Source organism: Chaetodon auriga, chromosome 18 (assembly GCF_051107435.1).
Source record: "Chaetodon auriga isolate fChaAug3 chromosome 18, fChaAug3.hap1, whole genome shotgun sequence".
NCBI classification, from domain to species: Eukaryota; Metazoa; Chordata; class Actinopteri; order Chaetodontiformes; family Chaetodontidae; genus Chaetodon; species Chaetodon auriga.
The window spans coordinates 12,201,564-12,229,552 of NC_135091.1; the positions used below are offsets into that span (position 1 = coordinate 12,201,564).

At 42.3% G+C, this 27,989-nt stretch overlaps 2 protein-coding genes across 5 annotated transcripts; both read right to left on the reverse strand.

Moving 5' to 3' along the window:
- Positions 1-9,589: 9,589 nt before the first annotated feature.
- Positions 9,590-10,374, reverse strand: lnc.lemp (lncRNA encoded micropeptide). Its single transcript, XM_076756577.1, has 2 exons — positions 10,142-10,374; positions 9,590-9,875 (listed from the first exon to the last, which is right to left on the reverse strand). The coding sequence occupies exon 1, from the start codon at positions 10,313-10,315 to the stop codon at positions 10,145-10,147; it is 171 nt and encodes a 56-aa protein (XP_076612692.1). The 5' UTR covers positions 10,316-10,374; the 3' UTR covers positions 9,590-9,875; positions 10,142-10,144.
- A 163-nt stretch (positions 10,375-10,537) lies between these two features.
- On the reverse strand, positions 10,538-27,561 carry scml4 (Scm polycomb group protein like 4). Of its 4 annotated transcripts, none has more exons than XM_076755545.1 (7): positions 27,276-27,561; positions 20,646-20,907; positions 16,409-16,611; positions 15,807-15,936; positions 13,617-13,829; positions 13,066-13,211; positions 10,538-12,495 (listed from the first exon to the last, which is right to left on the reverse strand). In XM_076755545.1, exons 2-7 carry the CDS (start codon positions 20,866-20,868, stop codon positions 12,370-12,372), a joined length of 1,041 nt encoding a protein of 346 aa, XP_076611660.1. In that variant the 5' UTR covers positions 20,869-20,907; positions 27,276-27,561; the 3' UTR covers positions 10,538-12,369. The 4 variants fall into 4 exon arrangements, with proteins under 4 accessions (XP_076611660.1, XP_076611661.1, XP_076611663.1 ...); XM_076755546.1 differs by having other exon boundaries at positions 13,617-13,826; positions 27,276-27,386; XM_076755548.1 differs by lacking the exons at positions 20,646-20,907; positions 27,276-27,561 and adding an exon at positions 17,513-17,673.
- Between the last annotated feature and the right edge of the window lie 428 nt (positions 27,562-27,989).

Consider the following 27,989-nt stretch of genomic DNA (forward strand, 5'->3'; position numbering starts at 1 on the left):
AGTGAAAGAAAATGTAATATTCCAGTAAATTAATGTTAGCTTAAATACATTCAGCTGTTTTTCCAGTTAATGTTTAATGAGAGCAGTTGTGAACTATTCTGTTTCTGCTTAATTGCATACTAATTGCTAACAACTACCAATATTTTTAACATCACAGTTCATAATTAATGTGGAAGTAAACAACAGTTTTCAATTTCAATTCTTCAATGATTAAGATGTGTTTTTTGCATTTAAATAAGGTGGGAGAGTGCATTAAAAAACATCAAAATAGAGCTTGTTTATGACAAAAAAAAAATCTCCTGGACCCCACTGGACCCCTCTACAGAGGTCCGGGTTAAGCCGTGAATGTCCTTGTGTTCTCCAGTATGCTACACATGCAAGACATATACACCAAAGCCCTCCATTGTGGTGCTCCTGTTTGATGTGGCAGTTTGAACTGCCGCGCTCAAAACGATGAGCGTGCAGGCTCACAACTGTACAGTTTGATGAGGACATGCAGTTGTTTGTGCGTCTGCCAATGGGTATGTGTTGTAAAATTGATATCCAGAAAATCCGGGATCATTAATTACTCAAAAAAGTACCATGAAAAATTGGCTTCATTAAAAAAATCAGAACCAAAATTCATTAATATTCTCAGATGGAAATCCAGGATAATGCTAACATTTCACAACCTTCGCTTAATGAGCCGTGTTTTACTCATGCTTTTAGCCCATAATATTTGTCGGTGTCTAATAATAGGTTAAAAAAGACTTGGTTTAGGGACTCTCAGGCAGTACCATATCCACAGTGACATGTCTTGGTGTAGCAACACCCACCAGCTGTATGATCCCGTAGTCACATATAGAACAGCATAAATTCCTCCACCCATAGAAAACATATAAGTCCTCAGGTGAAGTTACATAATGAAAAACACAAGCGTGAGCTGTTAAATTTTAGGGCTTCATTGATATGTAGCCCTGAGCTTGTAGATGTTACATGTGGCTTGAGAATGGTATCATCAATGAATAAATACTTAAATCCCTTTAAAGAATCCTTCTTGTCCCCGTAAGGCTGAGATCACATATTGACAGGAACATTTTCTTCAAGGTCTCCCTGCCCCTCCCCCAATAAAAACACAAAAGCAGCGGACTCCCTAAAGTAATAATAATCACAAGACGGTATTGATCCACGCTGGGAATTCTCTTTCAGCTAAACCCTCGCCACAGGCCCTCCAACAGCCTCAGGTGAAAGCGAAAGAGAAGTAGGAACATCTTATTCTTCTCTTATGAGGCCTTAGATGATAGTAAGATGCTCAGTATTCATTCAAAAACACTTGACAGTTCTGAGTGCAGGAGAAAGGCTCTTTGATTAGCTGTTTGGGTGCTTCAGCGAGGCAAAGCGAGAGTGACATAGATTATTTTCTGCGGCAAAGGGAGCACAATTAGGGCGCTCCATGAAGTGGCATTATGAGAAATGCTATATAGAAATGCTGTTTGTTCTCGGTGTAATTGCCAGGGTGTTTAATGTGATTGCAGCCATTTACTTCCAGATTGCATACCAACAGGGTGGCTCTGTGCATCTGCGCGAGTACATAAATTCACGTGTGTATGCTGGTGTGTGAGTCTCATTTTGGGACATAATTAAGATGCACTTTAGATTAACTTTAGGTTCACAAATTGCTGCAAGGTGAGACTTGTGGGTCGCTTCAGCAAGTTAGACATGTACACCCATCCCATCTCTCAATTCATTTCACTTTCACGAAGAGAATGGTGCAGAACTCAATAATGACAATATGCAAAAAGCCCGGGAATCTAATTTCTAGTCTATCCATCTGAATTACAATACCATCATTATTATTCCAATGTTAGAATTATACACTCCATCAGCTGGAATAAGCAGTTTCCACCAACGAGCTGACTTTGTGTGTGCACATTGCCCTTGTTGAAACTGTGTGTGTGTGTGTGTGTGTGTGTGTGTGTGTGTGTGTGTGTGTGTGTGTGTGGCATGTTTATGAGGGAAAACACACAAACACAAGCATACATGCAGACTTTCTCACATTAAAAGGTTGATTTGTCAGGCCAACAGTAATTATACCAAGGTTATTGCCTGTGCCAAAATGCAACTTCCTCAAAAAGGAGTTACTGCCAAGGGTGCAAAAAAAAAAAAAAAAATGCGTTACAGGACATACAGTGAATACTGAATACACTGAATGTGATGGATTTTCCTTTGGGAGTGCATGCATGTGTTTAGATCACATTAATTTGAATGAAACCAAAGTTGGACACCTCACTCTGATTGTTTCTGTCCCTGGCCAGCTGTGCTTAAATAAGGAGAGTAAGTGCATTGTCAGCCTGTCATCATATCAGATTTGCATTACAAAAAAGACCGGCATCATTTTACAGACCATGCCGAAACTTAATGGAACAGGAGGTGTGTTAAAAAGTAACTGTGTCGAGGTCGGGCCGGTGCTGACTCCATTCACTGGGATGAATTCCTGATCAGTGTTTCGCTCTGAGTTTCCATTTCCAGCAACATCTTTTCATCTCGCTTTTACTTTAAAGACAAGCCACCTGAAAAACCTTTTCTCTTTAATTTGTCACTTTGCTGCAGTCATGTTGGTAGCAGTGCACTCTTAGGTGTTGACAAGTGAAACCACAAGGGCTGTGAAAAGCCTGGTATGAGGTTACTCTTGCATGAAAAGGTCTGAGTTTCCGCTGGTCACCTGACAGCCTCATGATGATAACAAGCCTCCAGGATATCACTGCACTCAGCTCAGACATAACCGTCCATGAAACCACAGGCTGACGCTCTTGATTCAGTTTTCACATGGATTAAACTAGATGTGCTGTATTAATTAGTGAGCTTTAGAGGTGTTGGTGTTGTGTTACTTTTGGACACATCCAGGCTAGCTGTTTCTGCTTCCAGTCCCTCTGCTAAGCTAATCCAGCTGCAGGTATTTAAGTTCATATTTAGCTGTCATATCCCGCCCTGCTCCTAGGTCTGTTTTTCTTGGTTTCATATCATTCAGTCATTGTTTCCTGTTTCATTTTGATACTCATCTCACCTCTTGTTTCAGCAAATTAACTCCCTGCACCTGTGTTTCCCACTTTTGTGATTGCTGATTAGTTTCACCTGTCCCCCGATAGCTTCCCTCATTATATGTAGCCTGTGTGTTCCCCTCTCTGTTTGCCCATTTGTCTTCAGACCTTGTATGTCTAGCAGCATGGTCTTATCCTGGTGTTTTCTCTCTTAATGATTTTCCTGGTGTTTATTCTTCCAGCAATTTGGGATTTTGCTTTGTTTCTCTGCACTTTGCCCACTTTGGTTCTTGCCTGCTCCCTCTCAGATTTGTGTGTCTGTTTGGACGGCCTTGTCTGGGTCTGTCTCACCATTCCTGTCCAAGCTTTTTGTGTGTTGGACTTTGTGCAGCAAATCATAGGACTGCCGCTAGAGTCTGCATCTGGGTCCACTTCCACCTGTTCATTGTTTCCCTGTATGCACAAGTGTCACATGTAGACATGAGAGTGGTATCAATTTTGTCGCCTCACTCTGCAAAAAACAAAGAAGCACATTGCCCAAAATGTTTCCTAAGGTTAACCAAAGGTAGTTCACTTCTGTTGCTTAAAATTAACAGTATACTCGACATAAATTTAACATTGCACTTTGCAGTGCAGTGATTGTGCAGCGTAGGATGGATTGCAGGCAGAGATAAAGCAAGAATCAAGGGTATTGTTACAGGGTCTGTAAGGTTTCACATGATTGGTGATGTTTAGCATCATTACCACAGTAGCTCCAAGGATGAGGTCACTTTCCTTCCTCTAGTGTCAGGTCAAATAGAAGATTAGTACTAAAGTCATGTTTTTTCTGAAAGGTTCACGAAGCACTGATACTAATGGCTTTGATGCCGCTTCCCTAAACAGCTATGCAGTTTAGATTATGCATCCCAGATGATTTTTATTTTAACATGCAAATTACAGTAAATTGCACTAAGTATCTTACCATATGACCTTTCCTCCGTCGCTTCTAACCTTAACCCAAGAAAATGCAGAAGACCTCCATGCAAGGGGATTCAAAACACCTTACTGCTGACTGCAGTATGTGGGTAATAACATTGTCTATTTTGTGGCACCACCCTCAGGCCAAATGTTAAATTTTTTTGCCCCTAGTGGTAAGGTTTTAAGGAGAGAAAATGTGTCTCCATTTCCTCCATCCAGCAGTTTTATTGTCTCTTTTGTTATGAAACAAGCATTGCTGTCTCACGGGGCCGCCAGCTTGGCCGTAGACCTTTCGTCATGTTTTTCTCTCTCTTTCAGTTTTCTTTCTTGTGCTTTCAAAAGCAGTCCCCAAATGAAGAAAACTCGGTCGTGTTGTCAGTTTACATTTACATGGCCCTTTGTGAAGTGAACTTCAAAACTCTGCGTCCTTCAAGTGTATGTTCGGTGTTTCTCAAGAACTCACAATTGTCTGATTTCTTTTAAAAACTTCTAATATCTGGTCTGCTTTCCACAGACTGCAGAACACAGTGCTTAATAGCTTTTGGAGATGAGAGTGTTGGTGCTCAGAGCGCCCAGGTCTGAGCTTTTAGACGCTGGCGTCTACACTCTTCTCAGAATCAGGTTTGATTGTTAAAAATCTAGGAAGGTTCATGACGTTCATCGAGGCAGAAATATAAGCATCATACAAGTGTTTTTGTCATCAGTCTGAACCAACTTTCAAGAGCACATTTTTTTGAAATATGAAGACAAAAGTTTGAGAAATATAAAGGTTTAAGAGCACGATGTGTGATAGCGTTCAGAGACGTACTGTGTAAAACATTTGTTGCGGTGTTCTGCTTTAACTAACAGTAAAAGCAAGTGGCTTTCAACATGTTTTTACCTCATAAATGAAGAGTGTAAACAACAAACAGTCCCTTGAGTGTGTCCGGGTTGTTCGAGTGTACTCAGAACTAAAAACAGAGATGAGAGGACGTGAGCGGGGCGGACAGCCTGTTCCAATACTGTATATAGCTTCATGCCACCTCTGTCATTCATTTGGAGCTTTTATCCGGAGCATCTTGAGTGCATCCATTCAGTATGGGCACTCCCAGTGGGAAATGAAGCTCTAACCCTGCAGTGTTACCAGCACCACACTCTATCCCATTACCCGACTGAACGCACTCTCAAAACAGAAGGTTGTACTCATTTGAGCAAAATAAGTTTGATGTGAATCATCCTGTGGGCGGGAAACCAGCTCAACCTGAACATTTATGGATCAGAGTAAAGAACTGCTACATGAACACCCTTTAGAAGGATTTTTTCAAGTTCTTCAGTCGTGGTTTAAGGTCTTTAAGTACAAATCAGTATTTTTAGGTGAACAATGGGTCAAATGATTACATGTAATGTGAAAGATGTGGAGCTTTCAGCTCAGCTTTATAGCTTTGGTTCACTCGCACCACTCTCGATAGCTTTGCTTCCAGCTGCAGAAGGCAGATGTTTTCAGGCTAAAAAGCTAAAGAGCCAGATGTTTACCTCGGGAGCTGGTGGAGACCAAAACAGAACTAAAAGGAGAGGAGGTGGTGGACCTATAATCAATTTTGATTTTAATTTAAGCAGAAAACCACTTGTAAGTCGTTACAGTATCTATAAAACATTGCTTTGTACAGGTTGTAAAGTACAGTGGCTGGTTGGGACAAATAAATACAAAGAGCAGTAGAGAGATGATGGAGGATTTGTTTCCCGTGTTCTCTCCTCCTGTCCATGTGTCCAAGTGTCCTTCAACAAGACAGTGAACTCCAGATTGCTCCTGATGTATGTATTTACAGCACCTGTAAGTCTCTTTGGACAAAAATGTCTGCATCACTAATAAAAATGCTTCATCGTATAAAGCCTCTAGAAAGATTGTCTTATGATAAAGTTGCACTGAAACTTTACAACAAATGTGACACAAAAAAAATCCCTGTTCTACTTGTGGTCTGCTTTGAATAATTACATTAGAGATTGATTCGTTAGTATGGCGAGAACACTTCTTTCAGGGGTTGCAGGCCTGATATGTTAATGAAATCCTTCTGCACACTGTAATTCCTCCTCTGATAAACGGGATGGAGGTGTTGCTGCTCTCGCCAGTTACATAAAAGCCTCTCGGAAAAGATGTTACAAAATAATCCTCGATCAAATAAAGCAAGACTTAATCACATCACCATTTAAATGGAAGCCTTTGCAGCATATTACTCCAATCCACAGTCTCAGTACTTATCTGAGATATGGTCCTAGTCATCCATAAACATGTAAACACTCACTGGTGTGTGAGGTGTATCGGATTGCAGCTTGATAAAGCCTCAGGTGTGTACTCATGCAATATTTATATTTGTATAAGTATGAAAAGCTTTAGGAAGAGGTTTGTTTTTCTGCCCTATTACACATAAATGCACACAACTCTTTCTTGTGTAGATGAATATTGGCTGATGGGAAAGAATATTTCAGACAAAACTTTTAAGCTCATGCCTTTAACTGAATGTCAAAATGTGGTTGAAAAAAAAAAAAAGGCCTATTTGCCGCAGTTTCTGTTATTGTCAGTGTGGCTTTGTGGATGGTACTCTCAGTATGTTGGCATTTGGTTTTGGACTGAGATATTTCAACAATTATTGGATGGAATGCAGTGAAATTTAGTTTATACCTTCATGCCTTCAAGAGGATGTATTCTAATGGCTTTGGTCCCTCTAGCACCGTCCCTTCACTTTTCCTCTAGCGCCACCTTGCCGTTTAGTGGACATTTCGGTTTTCAGCCTCTCGACAAACGTTTGCATGCTAATGCATTAAAATAAGATGAACACAGTAAACATTCAACCTGCTCAATGACAGCATTTTAGCGTTGTCATCATTAGCACGTTAGCACACTGATGTTAGCTCGTAGCAGTGCTGTGCCTCAGTGGGCCTACAGAGCTGTAGCCTCTCAGGCTAGCAGAGGCCTTTTTTAAGCTTCTCTGCTTCCCCCGTCTTGTTCGCTGTTTAAATCTAGTCTCCTTTTCTCCTCTATAGTCTTTTCTTGCCTCCTCTCCTCTCCTCCTCCTCTCTTCTCTCTCCTCCCTGTTTTGCAGTCACTCTCTTGCCAGAGGGCACAATCACACAACCAGAAAGCCAGTCAGGAAGCTTATTAAACATGACACTCACTGAGCACACTCAATATAGGCGAAGGACATAGGCTCTGAGGTCTACATGGCAATTAGGAAAATCTGATCAGTCATAGCAGTCAATGTGAACTCTCCCTCTCTCTCTCTTTCTGTGTTTTCCTGCTCTCTCGTTTTGCCTCTCTGGCACATTATCTCCTTGAGTCACCATCCCTCTCGTCTACTTTGAAAATACTGCTCAGCTATACGCGCCAGCACTGCTGTTGCACACAATCGTGCACAGCTTGCTACAAAATAAACAGGGAATAGACCGTGGCTGTCTACACACGCACACACAACACACTCCGGCAAGCTATTCATCACAATTTAGCCACAGCATTAGACGTTGAGGGACAATAACGCCCTCTCCAGAATACCATCCAAAGCACAAACAGCTACACACTTCTCCTCCCATGACACCCATTTTCTCCTCCATTTGTCAACACACTCCCCTCACACTTTTAATTCCCGCTAAGCTGTCTGTCATCCCTCTTTTTTCTCCTTAAAAACTAGGCTACACCATTCAAGCGAATTTAAAGAGAAAGTCAATGAAACTGAAAAATGCTTGAGAATGGTTTTGTGTGACTACAATCCATGGATTATGTGACTAGATTACAAAATGTAGGCAGTTGAATATTTGATGCATTTATTATTTGTGCTTTTAAACAGATTTTTTTCTGGAGTTAGGCGTTACTGATTAGCTCTATTGATTGGTGTTTTTAAAGATATTTATGATCAGTCTTATGACATAGCCTGCATCCAGTGGTTGGGTTGCAGTTTATGTTGCATGTCCTGAGCCTCAAATATGTGAGGATAAGTTGTGTTTTTCTATATTCAAGCATAATAAAACTGGCAAAATGGGAGAGTGTTAATATCAGATTGGTATCTGTCTGTGCAACACATGAGCAGTCAGTTTTTTTTAGTGTCTATGCAACATAATGTAAATCCTTCACATTACTAGCATAACTTGAGTTATACCAGTAACTTAATGGACCTGAAATTTATTAAAATTAATGCACATGTTGCCTTACTTTTTTTTATCCTCTGTTAATCTAACCATTATGTTATATATCTAAGTACTGACTCATTTCTTAAAACATCGACAAATGGCTAGAAACAAGAAAGCAATATGCTTTTTGTAGTTTTTCAACATGCACAGCTACACCAGCATGTAGCTGCTCTGCACACCTTTCCATAAATATACTCAAGACACACAGATTCTTCATTCCTGGGCGAGATGTTTTGTATTCATCTGTCATCTTAACTTCTCCTGATCCCTCTGCAGCACTCTCTCCACCTTCTTTCTCATCAAGCCATTGATGGAGTGGCACAGGAAAAGGGGGTTCTTAAGGTCTTGTCAAGTGCTTGTTGAGAGGTGGTAATAGGCCTGCTAGACTGGTGAAGATGAAAAAGAGAGATCTGCTCACAGGATCTAATTTCAGAGCCAGTGTCTAAAATGCTGTAGGCAAAAGCTTGTTTGGTGTGCATAAAGTCTTAAAGTGCACTAGCACCACCTGTAGACAAGTTGTGTACATGCACAGCCATAAGCCATTAAAGCCATGCGAATCAATGTCTACAGTATAAATATGCACAAACTTACACAGCTAAACATGTTCGAGTCAAATGACACTTCTAGCATTGAGCATTAAAGTTCATCCATGACACTGGAAGCAGCATCCCAGTCTCCATCAGCAGAGGGGTGAGATGTGGTCGAAAACTCATAAAAGGCAAATAAAAACAAGAAGGTGAGTTTAGATAATTTTGTCAAAGAGAATTTATTAAAATAATGATGCATCATCAGTACGGATGTTAAAAATATTCTGTAACCTGTCCTAACACTTTCACTTGAGGTATGACAGGTAATGTGTTTTTTCTATCTGAAAAATAATACAAATCTTAGTGTAATCATCATTACAGCGCTTTGATGACCAAGTTGTGAGTCTCTCTTTCATCCAGGAGATGGCGCCACAACTAAGAGCAAAAGTTGTGAAAACTGGTGTTTTTAAATTGAGCTTTTAATGTAAATACTAAAACTAAACTGGCAGCCAATCAGGTTCAGGCTCACACTCACCTGTGCTCAAGACTAACTACCGTGTGACTGATGTTTTATTGGTAAATGGACTATATTTATGGAGCATAAATATCCTTGGAGAACTTACAGTGCTTTACATTCCCCACCGCACACACACAATGTGTGTGTAAGGTGAATGCCACAAACACACACTCACATACACCAGTGGTGGGGGAGGAGTTCATACCTCAGCTGTGTCACTGCTGAGTCACCTCAAAGGTGTGTCAGTGATGATGATGATGATGATGATGATGATGATGATGATGATGATGAGGCAGCATGTTTCAGGATCAGTGACAGGAAGCAACACACAGGAGACCCCGCAACCCTCAAAGCTGCAACCTCAACGTGGAATACTGGCTTTCCAAATGATCCAACAAAACACAGTAACAGAAACATGAAAAACACAAATAATTTATTTGATCAGATATGAAACAGAAACTGAGACAAGCTGGGACAGAAAACCACTGAAGCCAGATCCTAGACTTCTTCCACATCAGAGTACAGGAGCAGAGAAGAAGTGGGTGATGACGACATTTCCATCACGACCACAATCAAGATCAGTCTCAATTTAAAAGTTATGGTGGGAAAATGTGGCAGTCCAGCACACAGGTGCGGAAGGTGAGGTCTCATCTCCACGGTGACGGACGTGTGGACCATCCAGGACGGAGCAGACAGACAGACCTGACAGACAGAGACGAACACAGTGACTACACTGTTTATTATGGCAATGATGCCAGGAGTACAAAGCAATTAAAGTGTTCAGAGCTGAAGCACCATAAAACACTAAGACATGCGAAACTCTTTACGCCTTCATGACTGAGAGAATGGTTTCATAACTGGGCGCTTGAATGCAGTGTATGTGTCCCAATTTACATGCAGACTGGTCAGGTAAACACAGGCCCAAGCTACACTCATTTCCCTTCGTAGCAAGCCGAATTTCAGGTTACCATTCAAGCCAAATCCAGCTTCTTCTGAGTTTCAGACAGTTTCTCTTGCAGCCGTTTCTTCCTCCAGTCCAGAAACTTTCTCCTCATCCTGTTCGCCTGCCAGCCCGCCAGGAAGCCGGCAGCGAAAGACACCACCACCGCGACTTGTAGCGTCCTCTCCGAAACGTCTGCCATGTTCACCTCTGGCTGACAGATGCACACATTTGTGTAAGCCGCATGAAAATCATTGGCACGTTCATACAGGAAGTGATTCGCTTCTATACACGCGATATTACAGCAACGGTATTCTCGCGCTTTCCAAAATAAAGGTACGGAAACAGTCACGATGTCATGGTTCTTGTCCGGTGTCAAAATAAAATGCATAATTAAGAGATAGAGATAAATAAAGTCAGACATAATTGAAGAAGAAGGTTTATTTTGTCTGGAAAAAGTATGTTTTAAAAAACATTATATTCAAAAGAAAAGGAGGGTCACTAGGGAGTCAAAAATGATTAAATATGGCTCACAGGTGTGCTAAAAGTTTGCTGAAAACATTTGGCAATTTCTAGTTTGGGGAAACAGCACCACTGAATTCAGTGAAATCAATTTATCAGATTGGAAATTGGAAAATAAAACGTGAACGTTTAATGCAGCCCATCGCTCACCAGGGCGTGAGACAGTCATGAAATACAGAATTCATACACAGACATACATGCTGTACTCACACAAGTCTGTCACACTGACCTTAACAAAGTTAAGCAAAACACGAAGGACACAAAATATCAAAGTGAGTAACAAGTACTGTACAGTCAGTTAAAAAAAAAAAAAAAGCATTGTGTTTAACCACAAGTTACACAAGTTTGTCATATACTGCATGTGATTGATCATTAATGTGTTTAAGTTGTTTGTACAATTTCATATGACAAAACTGTATTTGCTGGCTGCAAACATTGTCATTATTAATGCTAAAGACGTTTTACTGAATAGTTTTTACAGTCTGGAGATGAAATACTGCTTTATCATGATGCAGAACAAAACATGACTCTGAGGCATGAATATTCAAAATGTCTGAAGAGGTATTGCATGTGAGGAATGTAAACTGTAGCTTAATCTGGAAGAGACAGAAGTGTATGACCAGTGATTCAGTCGTGTGAGTGTTGTGGTTGTAGTGGCAGTCATGGTTTCAGTGAGCACCGAGTTTGCTACGAAGTTGCTCTCTCTCACACTACATGGCAACCCTAAGTAAAACAAGCCCGACATGGTAGGTTACACCGCGGCTTGCTGTTCAATATTGTCACTTTAAAAGCAGTGAATGTCACATGATATATAATTCACAAGAACACGGTGAAAAACCCGAGCATCTGTCTATGTCTCCTTTGCTTCCTGCCATCATGAGCGCCGTGTGACTGCATGCAGCTCTGATTGGTGTCACACCTGATCGCTTCACTGTTCTGCTGTGGTTTGTGGTAAAAAAAAAATGTTCCGCGAATCACTTTGTTTCACAGCAACAAAGTTTCTAATGCAGTTCTCACATTTTCATATTCAGATAAAACCTTGACACAAAATGAAAATCTCATCCTTCGTTCAGGATTTCTCACTTATATTAAGAATACTTCATAATTTGAAGAACCACCACATCAGCTACCGGTCAAAGTCAGAAGATTTCAATACTTGCTGAGGAGTTTGAGAGATCAGTTGTTGGTTTCAGTTTGTGTCTTGGACTGATACCTGGGTCAACATGTTCATCGTCTACAGCGAAACTAACTCACAAAACTATTATTTTAAAACCGCAGCAGCGTTGTGCCTTCACCCAAAGACTTCTTTAAGTTTAAATATGATTACGAGGTAAAGCACCATACAAGTTTGCAAAGCTCCCTGTCCCTGTGGGTCTTCACAGGCGTTCAACGTCCATGATCAAAATCTGCATAAGCTGTGTGCTGACTGCAGACTGGACAGGTCATGTTTCGATGTACAGTAGCTGCCATGTGGAGCTGAGCTATTTACAACCTAAAGCCATCCAGATACCCAGTAAACAATGACAGAGATGAAATAATTGCTTCAGCTGTAAATAGTCTTAATATTTACAGGCAACAAAAATGTGGCGCCGATGCAGTAAAAGTCGACAAGTGCGCAATCCGGATCCAGAGGAGTTCATGATGTATTGCTGATGGTTGGCAAAGTTTGAGACAATCTGCAGCGGTACAGTTTTAGTGGAAGGATGATCAGGGGCCTGGCTCCTCTGCGGCAAATCACAACCGATTCTGTTTCAGCCTGTCGATGTGGTAGCAGAGTTTAAGCGCAGGTCCCAGCTTCAGTCCCAGGTACTTCATCATCATCTCGCTTTTCAGCAAGAGCAGAGCATCTCCGTCTATCTCCTGAAACACATCACAGAGCCGCGTGATGAATAGAATCTGCAGTATGACACATTTATCATCGCACCCGCTTTAAATTCTGCACCTGGACTCCAGCATAAAAAATAATAGAAAAGCTAAGATGAAGATCTTAACAGCAACAAGTTTTACACATAAAATAAAGTTACCATTATTACCATCCCCTCTGCACTACCCTTGTAGCTATGATAAGAAAAGTCGCTTTAAATATTAAGCTGCAGTCCTGCCTGAGGATCAGAGGCAGCACAGTGGGTTATGGGGAGTTAAAAGGCTTGTCTTATAGCTTGGGGCCGGACTTCACTATGCTTTAAAAATGCTGTAATAGTCTTCATTTAGTTTCCATATCTGCTGATTTAGTATCAGGACCACAGGGAACTGATGGATAAATTGAGTTACTGTTGTCTCAGAACAGATTTTTAAGCTAAAGTGTACCACTGGTATCTTTTGCAAAAGGGTTCCAGTGCATGCTGCGATATGAAGCTCTGTTCTTATACATTTAGTATTACAGTACCAGTCATTGGCTATGGGCTACAGTATGAAGTAGTCTGGACTCACATGCTTCCTGAAGGCCTCGGCGTGGGGTCCCAGGGCTTGGGGGTCAGCATCTTTGATGAACCAAATGACCTCCTCAACACCCCAGCTGGATGGGTCCTTACCAGCCGGACGCTTGCACTCTCCAGTGTCTGGCATCGGACTGTAGGCTAGGTAGCACAGGGAAACAGGAGCGAAGATGATCAATACACTCATACCTGTGCTTCAAATACGAAGCTACATCCAGGAAGTAGTTAGCTTAGCTTAGCATAAAGACTGGAAATTCCTAGATTGGCTCCGTCTGAAGGCAACAAAATGTGCCTGACAGTACCTCTAAAACTCACTCATTAACATGTGTCTGTTTAATTTGTGCAAAAATCATAGTGTGAAGACAACAGTTTGTGGCTTTACTGGGTGTTAATTGCAGAACTTGCTCTCGGTTGGACACAGTGACTTTCTCACTCAGTTTGGGCAGCATTAGCATGGATGTACACTACTCATGCAACCATAGAGTCCAGGATATGAGGTCTGCGCTGTGTAACACTGCTTGTGCACTTACAATATAATACACTCACCATTCCTGTTTCCTTCCTGGAAGCTTCCTGGGCTCGATGCTTGTCTGCACAAGCCCATTGCAGTAGAGCAACTGCTACCACGGTAACCATAGGCATGCTTTGGTGGGTACTGCGATGTCACGACGTTGAAGGCAGAGTCACTGGGATCTACAGCGTAGCGCTTGGAGTCCACTAGTGGGTCACACAAAAAGTCGTCAGGCATTGGCGTCTCTGCTGGAGGAGGAATGACAGGAAGTGAAATCATTAAAGCCAAACCCGTCTGCAAAATGTCACCAGGTGCAGTAGGACTTCCTGGTATTTCTGGGAAACTGCATTTGACATGGGACACATGGCTGCCATTTTTTGCATTGTCTTTGTGGTATTGTTAGCATTTAGAGCCTAAGAGAGGCGCTAGCATGGCTGCAAACTCCAAAATGGACAAAAATTTAATATTCAACACTAAATTATTTGCCAGGGTCTGCTATCTGTTTCAATATAAATATTTTATTTGCTTTAAGACCAATATAACGTCTGCAGGCTTATGTACTATATTAGACAACGGTTACATTTTTCATATGCTTTAAACAGCGAGTTAGATAAATACAGAGATAAGCTGTGTTAAAGCCCCTTCAGCCTGTAACTGTTTGGATGTGAAACAGCTGAGAGGTAGTCAGTAATTCCTCTGAATCTGCTCCCTTTGTGCCAGCCGTTTTTCAGCTTGTCAATAATGCAGATGCCTGCTGGTTATGCCAGAGCTGGGCAGTTATGGATTTACCAGATGACAGATTTAAGACTGAAATACTCCACTGAGGTGATTCTGAATTACCTCTACTTTGTGCCCACACAAAGGTCAAACATGTTGTATTGTATTTTGAAAAATCAATTACATGATAAGATCTGTGCATGTGAGGCTTACAGCATATATCGACACGTACAAACACTTCAGAACTGCCTTCATGTAATGCAGGAGATACTCACTATTTTAATATTTGAGAGTCAGTTTTCTTACATTTTCTTTGCATCCCAGCATATCAAATAACCCTAACCCTGAATGAACCATGGAAAAACTATAAATGATGACAAAAGAATACATTTTTTCAGAAAGTAATGTAAAAAAAAACTCTAATATATAAGAAATTTAACAGCATTTGAAAGGGAATGCACGCGGCTTAGACAGTATCCCAAAAGACATCCCTAAAATACATGGACTATTTTTGAATTCTCGCTTCTCCACTTCACCAGACAAATGATTTACATATGTGTTTGGGTGGCACCACAGGGAGCACACTGGTTTTGTAGTGTGTGTGTGTGTGTGTGTGTGTGTGTGTGCGCGTGTGTGTGTGTGCGTGCGTGCACTTCGCTTCTGTATGTCTACAGTCTGACATCAAACACTTTTGCAAGAACAAAGAGCAAAGCGCTGGTCCTTGACACATGAGAATCCCATTCCCACCTCAAATACACTAAAGACAATCTTTAAATATTTGCTTATACAGAACAGGCCAGGGAAAAAAGGAGGGGGGAAAAAAGGGAGACAGAAAGGAGGGCTGCACGTATATTCTTTTGTAAAAAAAAAAAATGTAAATGTCTGATTTTCTCCAGAGCCGAAGCAGGGAAGGAGAGCCGGACGAGAAGATTGAAAGGGAATAAGGAAGGAGACGTGATTATTAAGTATGTAAACATGCACAGTGTACCCACAGAAGCCGGTGCTGCTTTTGATTCAGCATGCACACAAGTGTAATGTCTTACATCCAAACGCATGTTGTCGTCACAGAGAACAAGTCTTCTGTGTGTTTAGAGAACAAAGAAGAGAGACACTTGGAGAGAGAGAAGCCGGGTATTTTAGCGCCGAATTGAAGTCGCAGTCGGAGCAGGGCAGCAGAAGGATGAAAAAGATAAGACATGAAAACAAAAGAGAGGGAGGGGAGGGCACATTTCATAGCACAGAGTCACACCACCGAGTCAAGCTGTGAGTGGATAATAGGTGTAAAAATATTAGGACCACCTTCCTGTTATACTGCATGACTCCACTCTCAAGGCTTAAAAACATCATTAGACGTTGTAATTTGAATCAACCCCTTGCTTCCCCGACATCACACCCCACCTTTCAGCATTAGGAGTTCGCCCTCTACAGACCCATTATCATTCATGAGTCACAAGACAGAAAAGCCCATAAAGGTTAAGGTGATCATGTACGTCCATGTGGGGTGTTACCTGTTAGGACTTGCGGTGTGGCAGAGTGGGGGACAATAGCAGCATCCTGCGGGAGGGAGCCCATGGCAGGTTCTGGTGTGCTGCTGGGTGGAGAGTTAGCTAGCGGGGACATCACCATCCTGGGCTTCAGCTGCACATGTACACACAAAATATAAAAGGATGCAGAAACAAGGATGAAAAACCAAATTATTGGGGCAAAAATGGGATGTTTGGCCAGTGGGTGGCGCCATAGTGTTCTAGGGTAGCAGCTTAAGCAGAGGTGGGAATTTGGTTATTTGCGTAATTATTCAGCCATCCCCTTAAAGGGCAGTCCTCCACACAGTTTTCACTCTATTCCACGGACCGACAGTTGGTGGCGGTATTGTGCCAACTAACGAGAGCAATACACCAGCAAAAGATGAATAGCTACGTAAATGTGTACGTAAAGAATGAAGGTTTCAGTTTATTGATAAGTTCCACACATTTTATGTGGAAGAAATGCTTTCAACACATTTGCTGTGACCAGTCGGAATGTAAACACAACATTTGCTTGCATGGCGAACAAAATATGCTTGTTTACACCGAAGCAAATAATTATTTTTCAACTGAAATGACTGACTGACCTTAAAGCCAGGTTTCCTTCCCCTCTTCTTCGGGACTTTGAGAGGCAACATGGGCTCAACGTAGTGACTCTGGAACTCCAGCTTCCGGATAGGAGGCCGTCCTCTCTTCCTGCCGGGCACCTTACCCTGGGGCCCCGCCATGAACTGGGGGCCGAGAGCGGGAGTCTGCATCTCTGAGCCAGCAGACAGGGTACTCATCAGATCTGAGAGAGACAGAGAGACGATCAAATGTCATTTCAAAGTGACAGGAAGTGGCAGCTTTTAACTGCATGCACCACTGCCTCCAAACTGGAGCGGAAACTTAGATGTACATGTGAGACTGCCCCCTCTGTGAACGCACACACACACACACACACACACACACGCGCGCGCGCACACACACGCACACACAGAAACTATAGGAAATAGTAGAAACAAAGCCACATATAGCTTTGTACTCCACCCCTCCCCCCCTTCAACTGCAAAGATTGCAATAAATATCATTACTGCACAGAGAGACAAAGCCAAACACGCACACACACACGCGCACACACACACACACAGAGGAAGTGAAAGCAAAGCATGCACGTACACCCACAACACCCACATAATCAAACAATGAATCAAGTGTGCATTCACACACACAGACGCACACACACAGCTGTGGTTTCAAGTGTTTTGTCTTGGTACCATTCATCCACATGGCAAAGACTTCCACAGTGCAGCCCTCTCTCCATCGATCCCTCCATCATTTCATTCATGCAACGCAACCGCTTACCTGACATGGCCTTTGAATGAGAGGCTAAGTCGCTCTGTGCTGACGACTGTGCTTTCACAGAGGCTGACGCTCCAGTAATTAGCTGTCATGCACCTATCGTTCTTTTATTTCTGAGTAACACAGAGAACTGACTCGACTTCAGCACAGAGTTACTGCAGGGCGTGAAATCCCCTTCCTGTGATGACTGTGTTTGTCATTGCAGAAAGAGGAAGAGGAGGAACAGAGACAGACAAGAGCACGTGAATATGCATGATGCTTTCCATCCTCTCAGACCAAATATCGTGGGGGGAAAAAAAAAAAAAAAGGTTCAACATATGCACAAAATGATCATTCTGAGCGTTGCCTACCATGCACACAGCCGTCTGGTAATCACTGTGAGTGTGACGCTTCACTCCAGCTGCAGGTTTCTGAATATTCCCCTGGTGGATCACCAGCAGTCCGCCTCTACTGTCCTCTGCTGCTACACACTGTCAAGACGCCGGCAACTCTGCGTGCGTCTCCCTCTCTCTCTTCCTCAATCTCCAACCACCGTCCTCCGAAACAACCCCCTCCTCCCTCTCCCTCCTACCCTAACCCCCTTCCTCTGTGTCCCCTTTCAGTCGTCATAGCAACACGCCTCTAACATCCCGCGGCAGCCGGCAGACCTGCTGAGCTCAAAACGATGTGTGTGTGTGTGTGTTTCTGCGTGTGGCTGTGTGGGACTGTAATGTAATTACAGTTGCCGCAGCTCAGGGTTTTTCTTTTCTGTCTTCAAAAAAGGCTTAGAGCGGGTCACAGGGGATTCAAGCTGTGCAGTGTTGTGCTACAAGCATCCGGGTTACAAACTGTAATCAAATTATTTCTGAAGCTCTTAAAAATCTCCAATCCAGTCCAAAAAAATAATTGCACCAAAATCCTTCCATATGAAATCTTGTAATCAACGTGAAACGCTCGAACTTTTCTAATGCACGTCGGCTTTCAGGTAAAGAGATCAATTTTTCTGTAAACATCAAAAAGCTTCTCGCAGAAGCCCTTCAGGATTACTCTGCTGCTTTTGTTTGTGATAAAAGATCATATTGCTGTCAAAGCTCACTGCCTTCTTTTTATTTACAGACTCTCTCTGCCTTTGTGTCAGCTCATAATGAAAAAAAAAATCTACACATGGAAAGAAAAAAGGCCAGCCGAAGGCAAGGCTGCGCGTGGTTTGAGATGCAGGTATTACATGAAAAAGCAGCATCCAGGGTGCTTATTTGCTCTTTATTGGTTACAAGTGTGCAGTACAACTCAGGTTCTTCCCCTTCACCACCACATATCGATTAGTTACGCTCAGGCTGTAGTCAAAGAAGCCACACTGGTGGGTTTTAACACTCAATCAAAATCAGGTTAACCTTTCCCAGGGAGGATCAAACGGCGGCGTGGCCTCGCTCACACACACACAGCCGTCGCCGGCGTGTAAAGAGATTTGTCAGGAGTCGGCTGTAAAGCGGTCGCTCACGAGCTGTTTTAAGGCTGGATGTGACAGGCCAGACAAATCGCAGTATTTCATTACCTGAAGCTCATGCACGCTAGTAAAAAAAAAAAAAAAAAGGGACAATAAACAGCAAGGTCAGGATAATGAGGGTATGATACTGAGTGCTGGCACACGTTCACACACTTCATCTGCACTGACCGTGATGGCAGGGGGGCCAGCGTGTTTGTGTGTCTGTGTGTGTGTGTGTGTGTGTGTGTGTGTGAAGGAAGGGAACCATAAATCATAAAAGTAATTACACAGTGAGATTAATCCTGATGTCCCTCCTCAATCAGTCCTGTCCCATTACGGAGCATCACATTACAGAAAGAGACAGACTGAGAGAGAGCGGATAATCATCTTTTACTTAAAAAGAATTGGATGTGGGGAGAGGGGCATTAACACACGCTGACAATGTGAGACAATGCCATTTTTTGCAAGCAAGGGGGGAAAGATGTGCATCACTGCACCCCAACACATTACATTTGGGAACGCAGCCTAATTTGTTTATGGCTAATTAAGCAATTAAGCGATCAGTGAACCCCTACGCAACATTTTATTTTTTCCGACATAGGGATGGATATTGTCTCGTTCTGGAAGCTGCATGTTGGAGGGAGGCACTGGAGAGCGGTCGGAGCCCACTGTTATGGCAGCAATGATCAGCAATGATTAGCATAACTTAATCACCAGCTTCAGGGGATGGAGATTTCTATCTGTTTTCACTTATGCAGAAGGGAAACTGCAATGACGTGAGTTAAACAAACGCATCACTAAACTGCACACCTACACACAGGAAACAGTCAGTGCACTTTCACACACACACGCATGCACGCACACACGCACGCACGCATGCACGCATGCACGCATGCACACACACACACACACACACACACACACACACACCAAAATGCACGCATATAATAATTGCGTTTTAAACAGAAACTAGTTATCGTTGCCTGGTTGGAGAATAGATGGGTGTGTATGTACGGTATGTATGTGTGTGTGTGTGTTGTCTAATCAATGTAACAACAAACCCCCTGAATTTATTTACAGCTCAGGCAGGGCGTCGCCATGGTAACAGACAGTGAAATCGGATCCTGCGCCAGAGTCATGTGATAAGGTGGGAATAAATAAAGGCATAAACAACAATGTGTGTATTAAATAGGCAGGCTCGCATACACTCAGACACGCGTGCGCGCACACACACACACACACACGCACTGCCCCTCCTTATCTCCAATAAGCCCCTTCATAACACAACACTCTCCAGAAGACAGGGAAGGTGAAGAGAGCTGCTCTTCTCATCAGTTATGGGTCAGGGGGAAAAAATGGGAAAATCTGATAAATCACATTCAGGAATATCCAGTGTCCTCTTCGCGTGCTCACACACACACACACACACACACACAAATAGCCACACACTAAATAGCCTGAACATGTTTGAAATCAGCTTCTTGAGTTGCTATATTTTACTGATGATGTTGAACAGTGGTTGAAAGTAACAAAGTACACATCCTATAATACTGCCCTTAAGTTCAGTTTTTAGGTATTAGTATTTTATTAAGTATTTCCATTTCCACTCCTTCATACTTCAACTCCATCACCTTTGTATTTCTCTATTTTTCACTCCACTGCAGCAATCAGGAAATTTACTGATGAGTTTTCAGATACAAAATACAAGAAGTTTGCAGATATGACGTATTGTTTTAAACAAAACTCTCCTTTAATTGAATAATACATTAGAAATTATGATCATATGACAGAATTTCCTATGATATAACAGCAACAGAGGCCATTCTGCCACCATTATGAGTGTATTTCACTCATAATCCATGCGTACTGTTAGCTAAGACACATTCTGAATGCAGGGTGGTTGCTTTTTACTACAGGATCAGAAAACTTCTTCCACCACTGATATTATACTACCATCAAATACAAATACACATTCCAGCAGATACTCACAGAAACGCCTTCAAAGTAAAGTAAACTCTTACTTTCTGCACAGGTGTCAGGTGCTCGGCTCCTCAGTCTCCGCCCAACTGGCTCCGGCTCCAAGTCCACCAGCTGCCAGCAGCCCCTCCCCCGGTCATCGCGTCGATCCAAACGCAAACGAAGGCGTACACCCTTGCTGAGGACGCCGGGTAACCAGGCAACCGGAGGACGGGCCAGTTCCAGGTGGGAGTCAGTGTTGAAATCCCGCCCTCCTCGCAGTCTCATGCCCTCACAGCCCGCCGGGGGAAGGAAAGCTACATCACACTGCAGAAACAGAGAGAAACCCCTCAAAAACAACAATATAGATCACAGTATTGAACTGTGAGGTTAAGAGCATGTGGGACAGGTCCATAGGCCCGCTGCCAAATGTGAAATGCATTAACAGTTCATTTTTAATCAATCTGAATTCTACTAATCACCCTTAGCTCATGATAAAGTGCTCCAATATTCCATTTCCAGACATTAATCTCGTCCTCTACAAATTCATTCCAGACCTTTCAATCCTCAGAGAAAAATAAGTAGAAACAGTAAGAAGCAGGCAGACTGATGGGGAAGGGGAGACGGGGAGAGTGGAGGGAGCGTAAAAAGAGAAAAAGACACTGGGGGAGGAGGTTGTGTAATTACCAGCGTGTGTTCAGAGGTCAGAGAAATAAACTGGTGGCTAATGGGAGAATATGGCTTTGCTAATGATAAAAGTATTGGGGACAATGTGTCTATTGTGCTGTAAAGTGAATGCAATTTGGTCTCCAGGGTGCTGGATTTACTGATTAACTTAAACTAACTAAGCTTTCAGTCTCCTCTGTGTTGTGTGGAACAAAGGTGGGTGAAGAGGGGAAAGAGGGAAGCTGTGAAACTTGTTAGAGCTGATGGAAGTGTTCACATTATCACCACTATTACCCTATTCTGGATCCTATTTCTGTTTGGTGGATGTTAGTCGCGCAGTAATTACTGTTCAGAGGTTGCTCGGTTTTTATTTACCACTGTCAGGCTTAGGGCAAATAATGTGTGCAATTTTAGAGCTAATTTTGTCTACTTGGAGGTTCAATTTTGGATTGGACCATTAGACAAACATGAGTTGTACAGCCCAGGGTTTTACACAAAGACTTGTTCTTTCCAAAGCTTCATGGATTATCAGCAAATACCATTTGACAGGGATGGAGGAAGTGCCACAGTGTCTTAAAATATGTTTTTTGTTTGTTTGTCTGTTTGTTTGTTTGTTTTTTTGGACAAAATGACCTAATTTAAAACATAACCAGATATTATAATGCAACTGTGTCACTGAAACAAACACTGTAGGAGAGGACGGAGGCTCAATGCAATAAAAGACCCTCAGTGCATCAACAAAATGAATCAGCTGTTTAGGGGAATGTTTTGCTGCATTCAAGCAATATTGCAATAATTTAGTAATTTTTATTTCTCATATGTCTTTATGTCATGAAATGTGTTTTATGCTATACTAAAGCCACTGTAAGTCAATGATGAGCAAGGCTAAGAGTCTACAGCCATGCGAGGAGACACTTACAGAGCTTTCTGTGGATTTTGTTGAGACAAAGGTAACAAAGGCTGGAGAACATGTGTGGTGTGTGTGGCGCACACAGTTTGTGGGGGCACCTTTTGAGTGCTGTAAGTGAAAAAAAATTACGATTTGATGGATGAAAAGTGTCCGTAGGAATTTCAATTTACACCACAACGGAACAAAAAGATGAAAAAGATTGTGATGAATGACTCAGTTGCAGATTGCTCAATCTTCCAGTGCACATTTCACTCTTTTTCTGTTTCTTTTGATAAAATAACAGGGCACAGAGCCTGATGGAAAACACTGAAGATAAGATCAGTGATGAAAAAGCTTCCCAACGTGGCCAGTGAACAGACGGGTGGCTCACATGACATGGAAGCTATTAAAAAAATACTGAATTTTGATTAAAAGAAATATCAATCTAAAACAGAAGAAGCACTGAAATCGGATTTTGACTCACTAGATCACATGATGTGGAAACTACTGACAAAATTGAAGTTATTTACTACTACTACTATTATTTTTTTACTACTATGGCCAAGTCAGCATGAAGTTAATGAAAATAACATTAGTGTTGTGTCTAATTTATTGACGTGAGCGAACGTCCTCTTACTGCCAACACTGTCTGATGTCTGCTGAATATCCAATTTAAAACTTCACTGTGGAGCATTTCTGCTTTCTAAAACCGATATGTCAAGTACTAGCTCTGAAAAAATTGGCTAACATTACTGAGGTTTATTATATTTTGTGCCTCGTGAATAACGGCAATTTATCGCTTTAGCCTTGATCTTGCAGAAATTGTGAATGTTCCTGTTGCAAATCAAAGCAGTTGCTAAGGCACAATAGTTCTGGTGTAAACAAAAAAAAATGCATTTCTATCATAACTTTGAAGAAAAACCGTCACTTAGCCACATCAGTGCTTTGAGCTAAATGCTAATGTTTAACGTGTAAAGGGCCTGATGTTTAACATGTTAACCATCATAGTTTAGTTTGCACCATTTAGGATCCATCCTCTGAGGATGATACATGTTTGTACAAAGCATCATGGAAATCCAGCTGACAGCTGTTGAGATATTCCAGTCTGGACCAAAGTGGTGGACTGTCTAGCTGCTAGACAAAAAAATCTGAGAAAACAAAGACAAGTGGAGAGGTGACAGCTGAGAGAGAAACAGCAAAACATGGACGAGAAACATGGATTTAATACATTTGAGTGTTTCAGCGGTGCCGCTAACAGAATGAGCAGAAGCCATGCACCAAAAAATAACTCTATGTTTTTTGTTTGCTTGTAAAAAAGAGTGTAAATGAACAAAAATCAAAGGAGAAATATGAGTAAAAGCACATGTGGTGGAGAACGGGGACAGTAAGACAAAGGATCAAACATTTTTCACAGGGCCGATCTGTCAGCCTCAATCAGGCGGGAGATGAAAAAATCTGCCCTCGACCCCAATATTTCACAATTACTAAAAACACCCAGAAACATCAAACAGGGATGCTAAAGAAGATGGTTCTTCACACACACACACACACACACACACACACACACACACACACACGCACACACACGCACACACACACACGCGACTGTTATTTGTAGCCTGTGAAACAACTGCAATGAAAAAAGTTAGATTTGATGAAACTGAGTGCAACCCAGCCAGCACACACACACACACACACACACACACACACACACACACACACGAGGGGTGGGTGGGGGGGTGGGGGGGCGGCTCTTTATCTTGTGGCTTGGAGCCCCGCCAGGAGAGTAGACTGTTGGAAAGATTTCTTTAACAAAATCAAACACCCCACACACACACACACACACACACACACACACACACACACACACACACACACACAGAGCTGCTTTGCATCCATAAGCTGTGGAAGACAACAAGTAGTGGTGGAGAAACTCCTTCTTATGGCTTCTGTTTTCTTCCAGCAGGACGTGACTCGACTCCATCACCGTCTTCACAGGTTGAAACAGTTGCAGAGGCAAAGCTTCTCTGCTCTCATATCACATTTGTTCTACAAATACAGGTCAACTAGAATACTTTAGTAGTTTTTCAAAGATTTAACAGGCTTTCACACCAAAAACAAATGTAGATTTTGTGCAAAGTAAAGCAAAAGCCAATGACCATTATCTCAAATTTGTAAATAATGAATTTAATAGATTCATGGATTTGCATGAATTATGCGCTATATTAATGCTTTTGTCCATACGCTGGCGTGAAAGTGGAATATATCAGTTAACAGTTCTCAAATCAGGCATCTGCTTTCTGTTTGAATGGAACTATTAAATCCTGGTATGATCACAGTGTACAGTTATATGAAAAATCTGTATTTTCATTCTCTCCTCGATTATTTCCTTGATTAATGAGTCTGGTCTTGTGAGTGAAAGTGAACAGTGAAAGATGCCCAGTGCAATTACCCATGGCTTTAAGGACTAGTGTGTAGGACTGAGGGGGCTCAGAAATGTAAAATAATATTCATAAGTATGTTTTCATTGGTGTAGAATCACCTGAAAATAAGAGTCCTGTTTTCATTGGCTTAGAATGAGCTCTTTATATCTTCAGAGGGAGCAGGTCCTCTTACACAGAGACTGTTATGTTGCACCATCATTTTCCTACAGTAGCCCAGGAGGGACAAACCAAATATTGACTCTAGAGAGTGCTTCTTGCATTTCTGGTGTTTTTATCAGCCACCATAGGGTCTCCTACGTGATAGAAAAGGGAAACGTGTTGGTTGCAGTCCTCAACCTCACCACTAGATGGCACTAAATACCACACACTGGGCCTTTAAACTGACTTATTACCGTTAGTTCAAAACACAAAGATAATCAATTTAGAATCACAGCTAACTGAAAAAAAATGCTCCCGTTGAGAAGCTGCATGCTGGCAGTGAATTTCTGATGGAGAGTTTAGGACCACCAGCCACGTGATCAGACGTCGGTGTGACGAGTGACAAACTGCTGTCAGTGTTGCAATATGACAGTTGATTCGGAGATGTGTACGATGTGTTCTGGCTCCACGTTGGATGTTAGATTAACTGTTGTGCTGAGCTGCATGTCGGTAAAGAAAACTGCGAAAGTAAACTCAACATGGAGAAATGTGTCAAAAAAACTGTAATTAAGTAATCATTTCAGCTCCGTCGGGTTACACAAAATCAAACTGCAGTCAGATTTGCGGACTGTAGGCCAAGTGTCTGTCTCCTCTCTGTCAGAATGTAAGAAAACCATTGCAGCCTGTACGTTAAATTTGGGGGTCAAACATGGCAGAAGACCCTCCATCCTTCAGCTTTCAGTCACGCAGCTGTTTATGAGAGCAGAGCGTAGCTGCTTTCTCATTATGAACACCGACCTTCATCTGCACAATGCCATGCTCATGTGTTTGGTGTGAAAGCCTCTTTATTTACTTTTAGGCCCATATAGCCACTGTAAAAGGACCAATAATAACCTTTTCCCTCTGCAATTCAGCGCTGACCATCTTTTCTTTATTAAAAAGCTTTCTCAAACATTGCCTGACAAGGGGAAAGAGGCTGGAAACAAACCATGGAATGTACTATATTGTGGCTGCGCCGTAACAGCAACAACCGTGCAGGCTAGTCTGCAATTCTTGTCTTTCCAAAAGGGTGCAGTGCTTTAATAAAAGTAAGTAATCAAGTCAATAGATTTTGTTAGAGATGCCACCAAGCAGTTTTGATCCAGGGTCAAATCCATTCAATGGGAAAACAGAAAATCCCACTCACACTGTGTTCACTGAGGATGCTGTCAGGAAGGACTATTTCTTTGAGGGGAAATAGTCTGTGGAGTGTAACTAAGTACATTTACTTAATTACTGTACTACAATTTAGATTCTTGCACATTAAAGATGTGAGAATGCGCAAATAAATAAACATTGACTGAAAATTAATCTGCAAGTAATCGTAATCAATGTGTCAATTTATTCTTAATCATTTTGAGGGTGGTGTTATTGGTGGGACAAAACAAGCATTGTGAAGGTGTTGCTTTGGACTCTTTTTTGAACATTTAAAAAAACAAATTTTAAAAAACAGTTTAAAATGAGCTCCACCTCAACCAACTACAACAAAAGTCTTGCTTTTACATGAACGTGTGAGTCATACTAATCTAATGATAGAATTTATACAGCAGGACGTTTTCTATTTCTAATACTTTAAGTACATTTTCCTGATTATACTTAAATACTTTTGGAGTATTTCAATAGTGCAGCATCAATACGCTTACTACTGAAAAAGATCTGAATAGCTCCTCAAAGCAAAAGCAAAGTGCAAACCAAGTATTAAACTTTTATCTTCAGGGGGCATATTTTGAATTCAACAACAAAGACCAAGATGTACTCTCTCTCTCCCTCTCTCTCTCTCTCTCTCTCTCACACACACACACACACACACACACACACACACACACACACTACCACAACTGCATTTTGCATTGTGGCCTCAAGCAAATTTTCTCTGGCTTGGCGAGGGTCAACGGTTAACTGTCAGAATATTCAAATTCAACCCATTAAATTGGGCCCATGGAAGAAGAGCGTGGTGTGTGTGCATGTGTGTGTGTGCGTGTTGTTACCTGTAGACTGTAGATAGAGACAAATAGAGAGGTCAAACTTCCTCGGCTCAATGTGAGCCTGCGGTTATCACAGTTACTGACCTATGTTAAAATCATAGATGCTTTAGGTGCATAAAAATTGATCTATGCCTCTCAGCCCACTGTGATCAACTTTTCTGGTGTGTCATGAGGCAAGAATGTGGCCTAAATAATTAATTAACGCTCTACAATGCCAAAGAAAAACACTAAAAATATCATATACTGACTTACAGGATGCATGTGGCAACAAGGATGAGTTTATTTTAGGACTACTTTATCATTTCTGATGGCCAGTACATGAAGTCCTCTGACAGGAAAACACAAGCCAGAAGTGGCATCCTGACATTAGCAGGCATCATATGATGCCTCTATAATTATCTCTATAGACTTCTATAGGGAGTTTATGGCGACCTTGCAGGCTAGCCTGCCACAATATATCCGAACATTAACGCTCATTCTCGTCTTCTATGCGCAATAGTGTGGCAGAAACGAGCCTGCGGTTCATATCTTTACCTATCGCGCTGGGGTCGATTCAGCGGCGGGAATCCATGTCTCCGCATCGGGCTGCCTGCGTACGGACGCTGAGCCGGCGCATGGAGCGGCAGAAGCGGCGGAAACACCGGGGAACTCTCGGCTTGGGTCAGTCCGGGTTCCACCCCTGCAGCTGCGGCAGGGAGGCGAGCGGGCAGCGCGGGGCTGGTCTGGAGTCTGCGGGAAGGAAAGCGGAGCCGCAGTTTGACCTTCCCGACGCTGACAGCAGATTTTGACAGGAGTTGGAGCGTCCTCAAGGGCGCAAGTTGGCTGGGGGGAGACTATGAGACGGGGTCGTTACTGTGGGGGGGGCTGCTGTTGACGATGATTTTCTTATCTGGCTTTTAAGCTGCATCTCATTTACCTGCGCTGGTTCTGTAGAAAGGGAGGGAGGGAAGCAGGATAAATGAAGCTGAGGTTCAGCCTCCTGATCACAGAAACACCGAGCAGAGTTCAGCCCAAACAGAGAAAAATAACTACAATAATTCATTTCCTCATCCTGGTGTCCTTTATTGGGTGCAATTAAGATATTTGGCTAGTTATACATCAAGCTTTATACCTCACATATGCTAATTGGGTCGATTCACTCCATTAGCCTTAAATTCCGCGTGCATCCAGCCCAGAGCTGCTCAAAGTGGGGCCTGCGGACCAAAGTTGCTCCGCCTAACGGTTCGATTTGGGCCACCAATGTTTCCC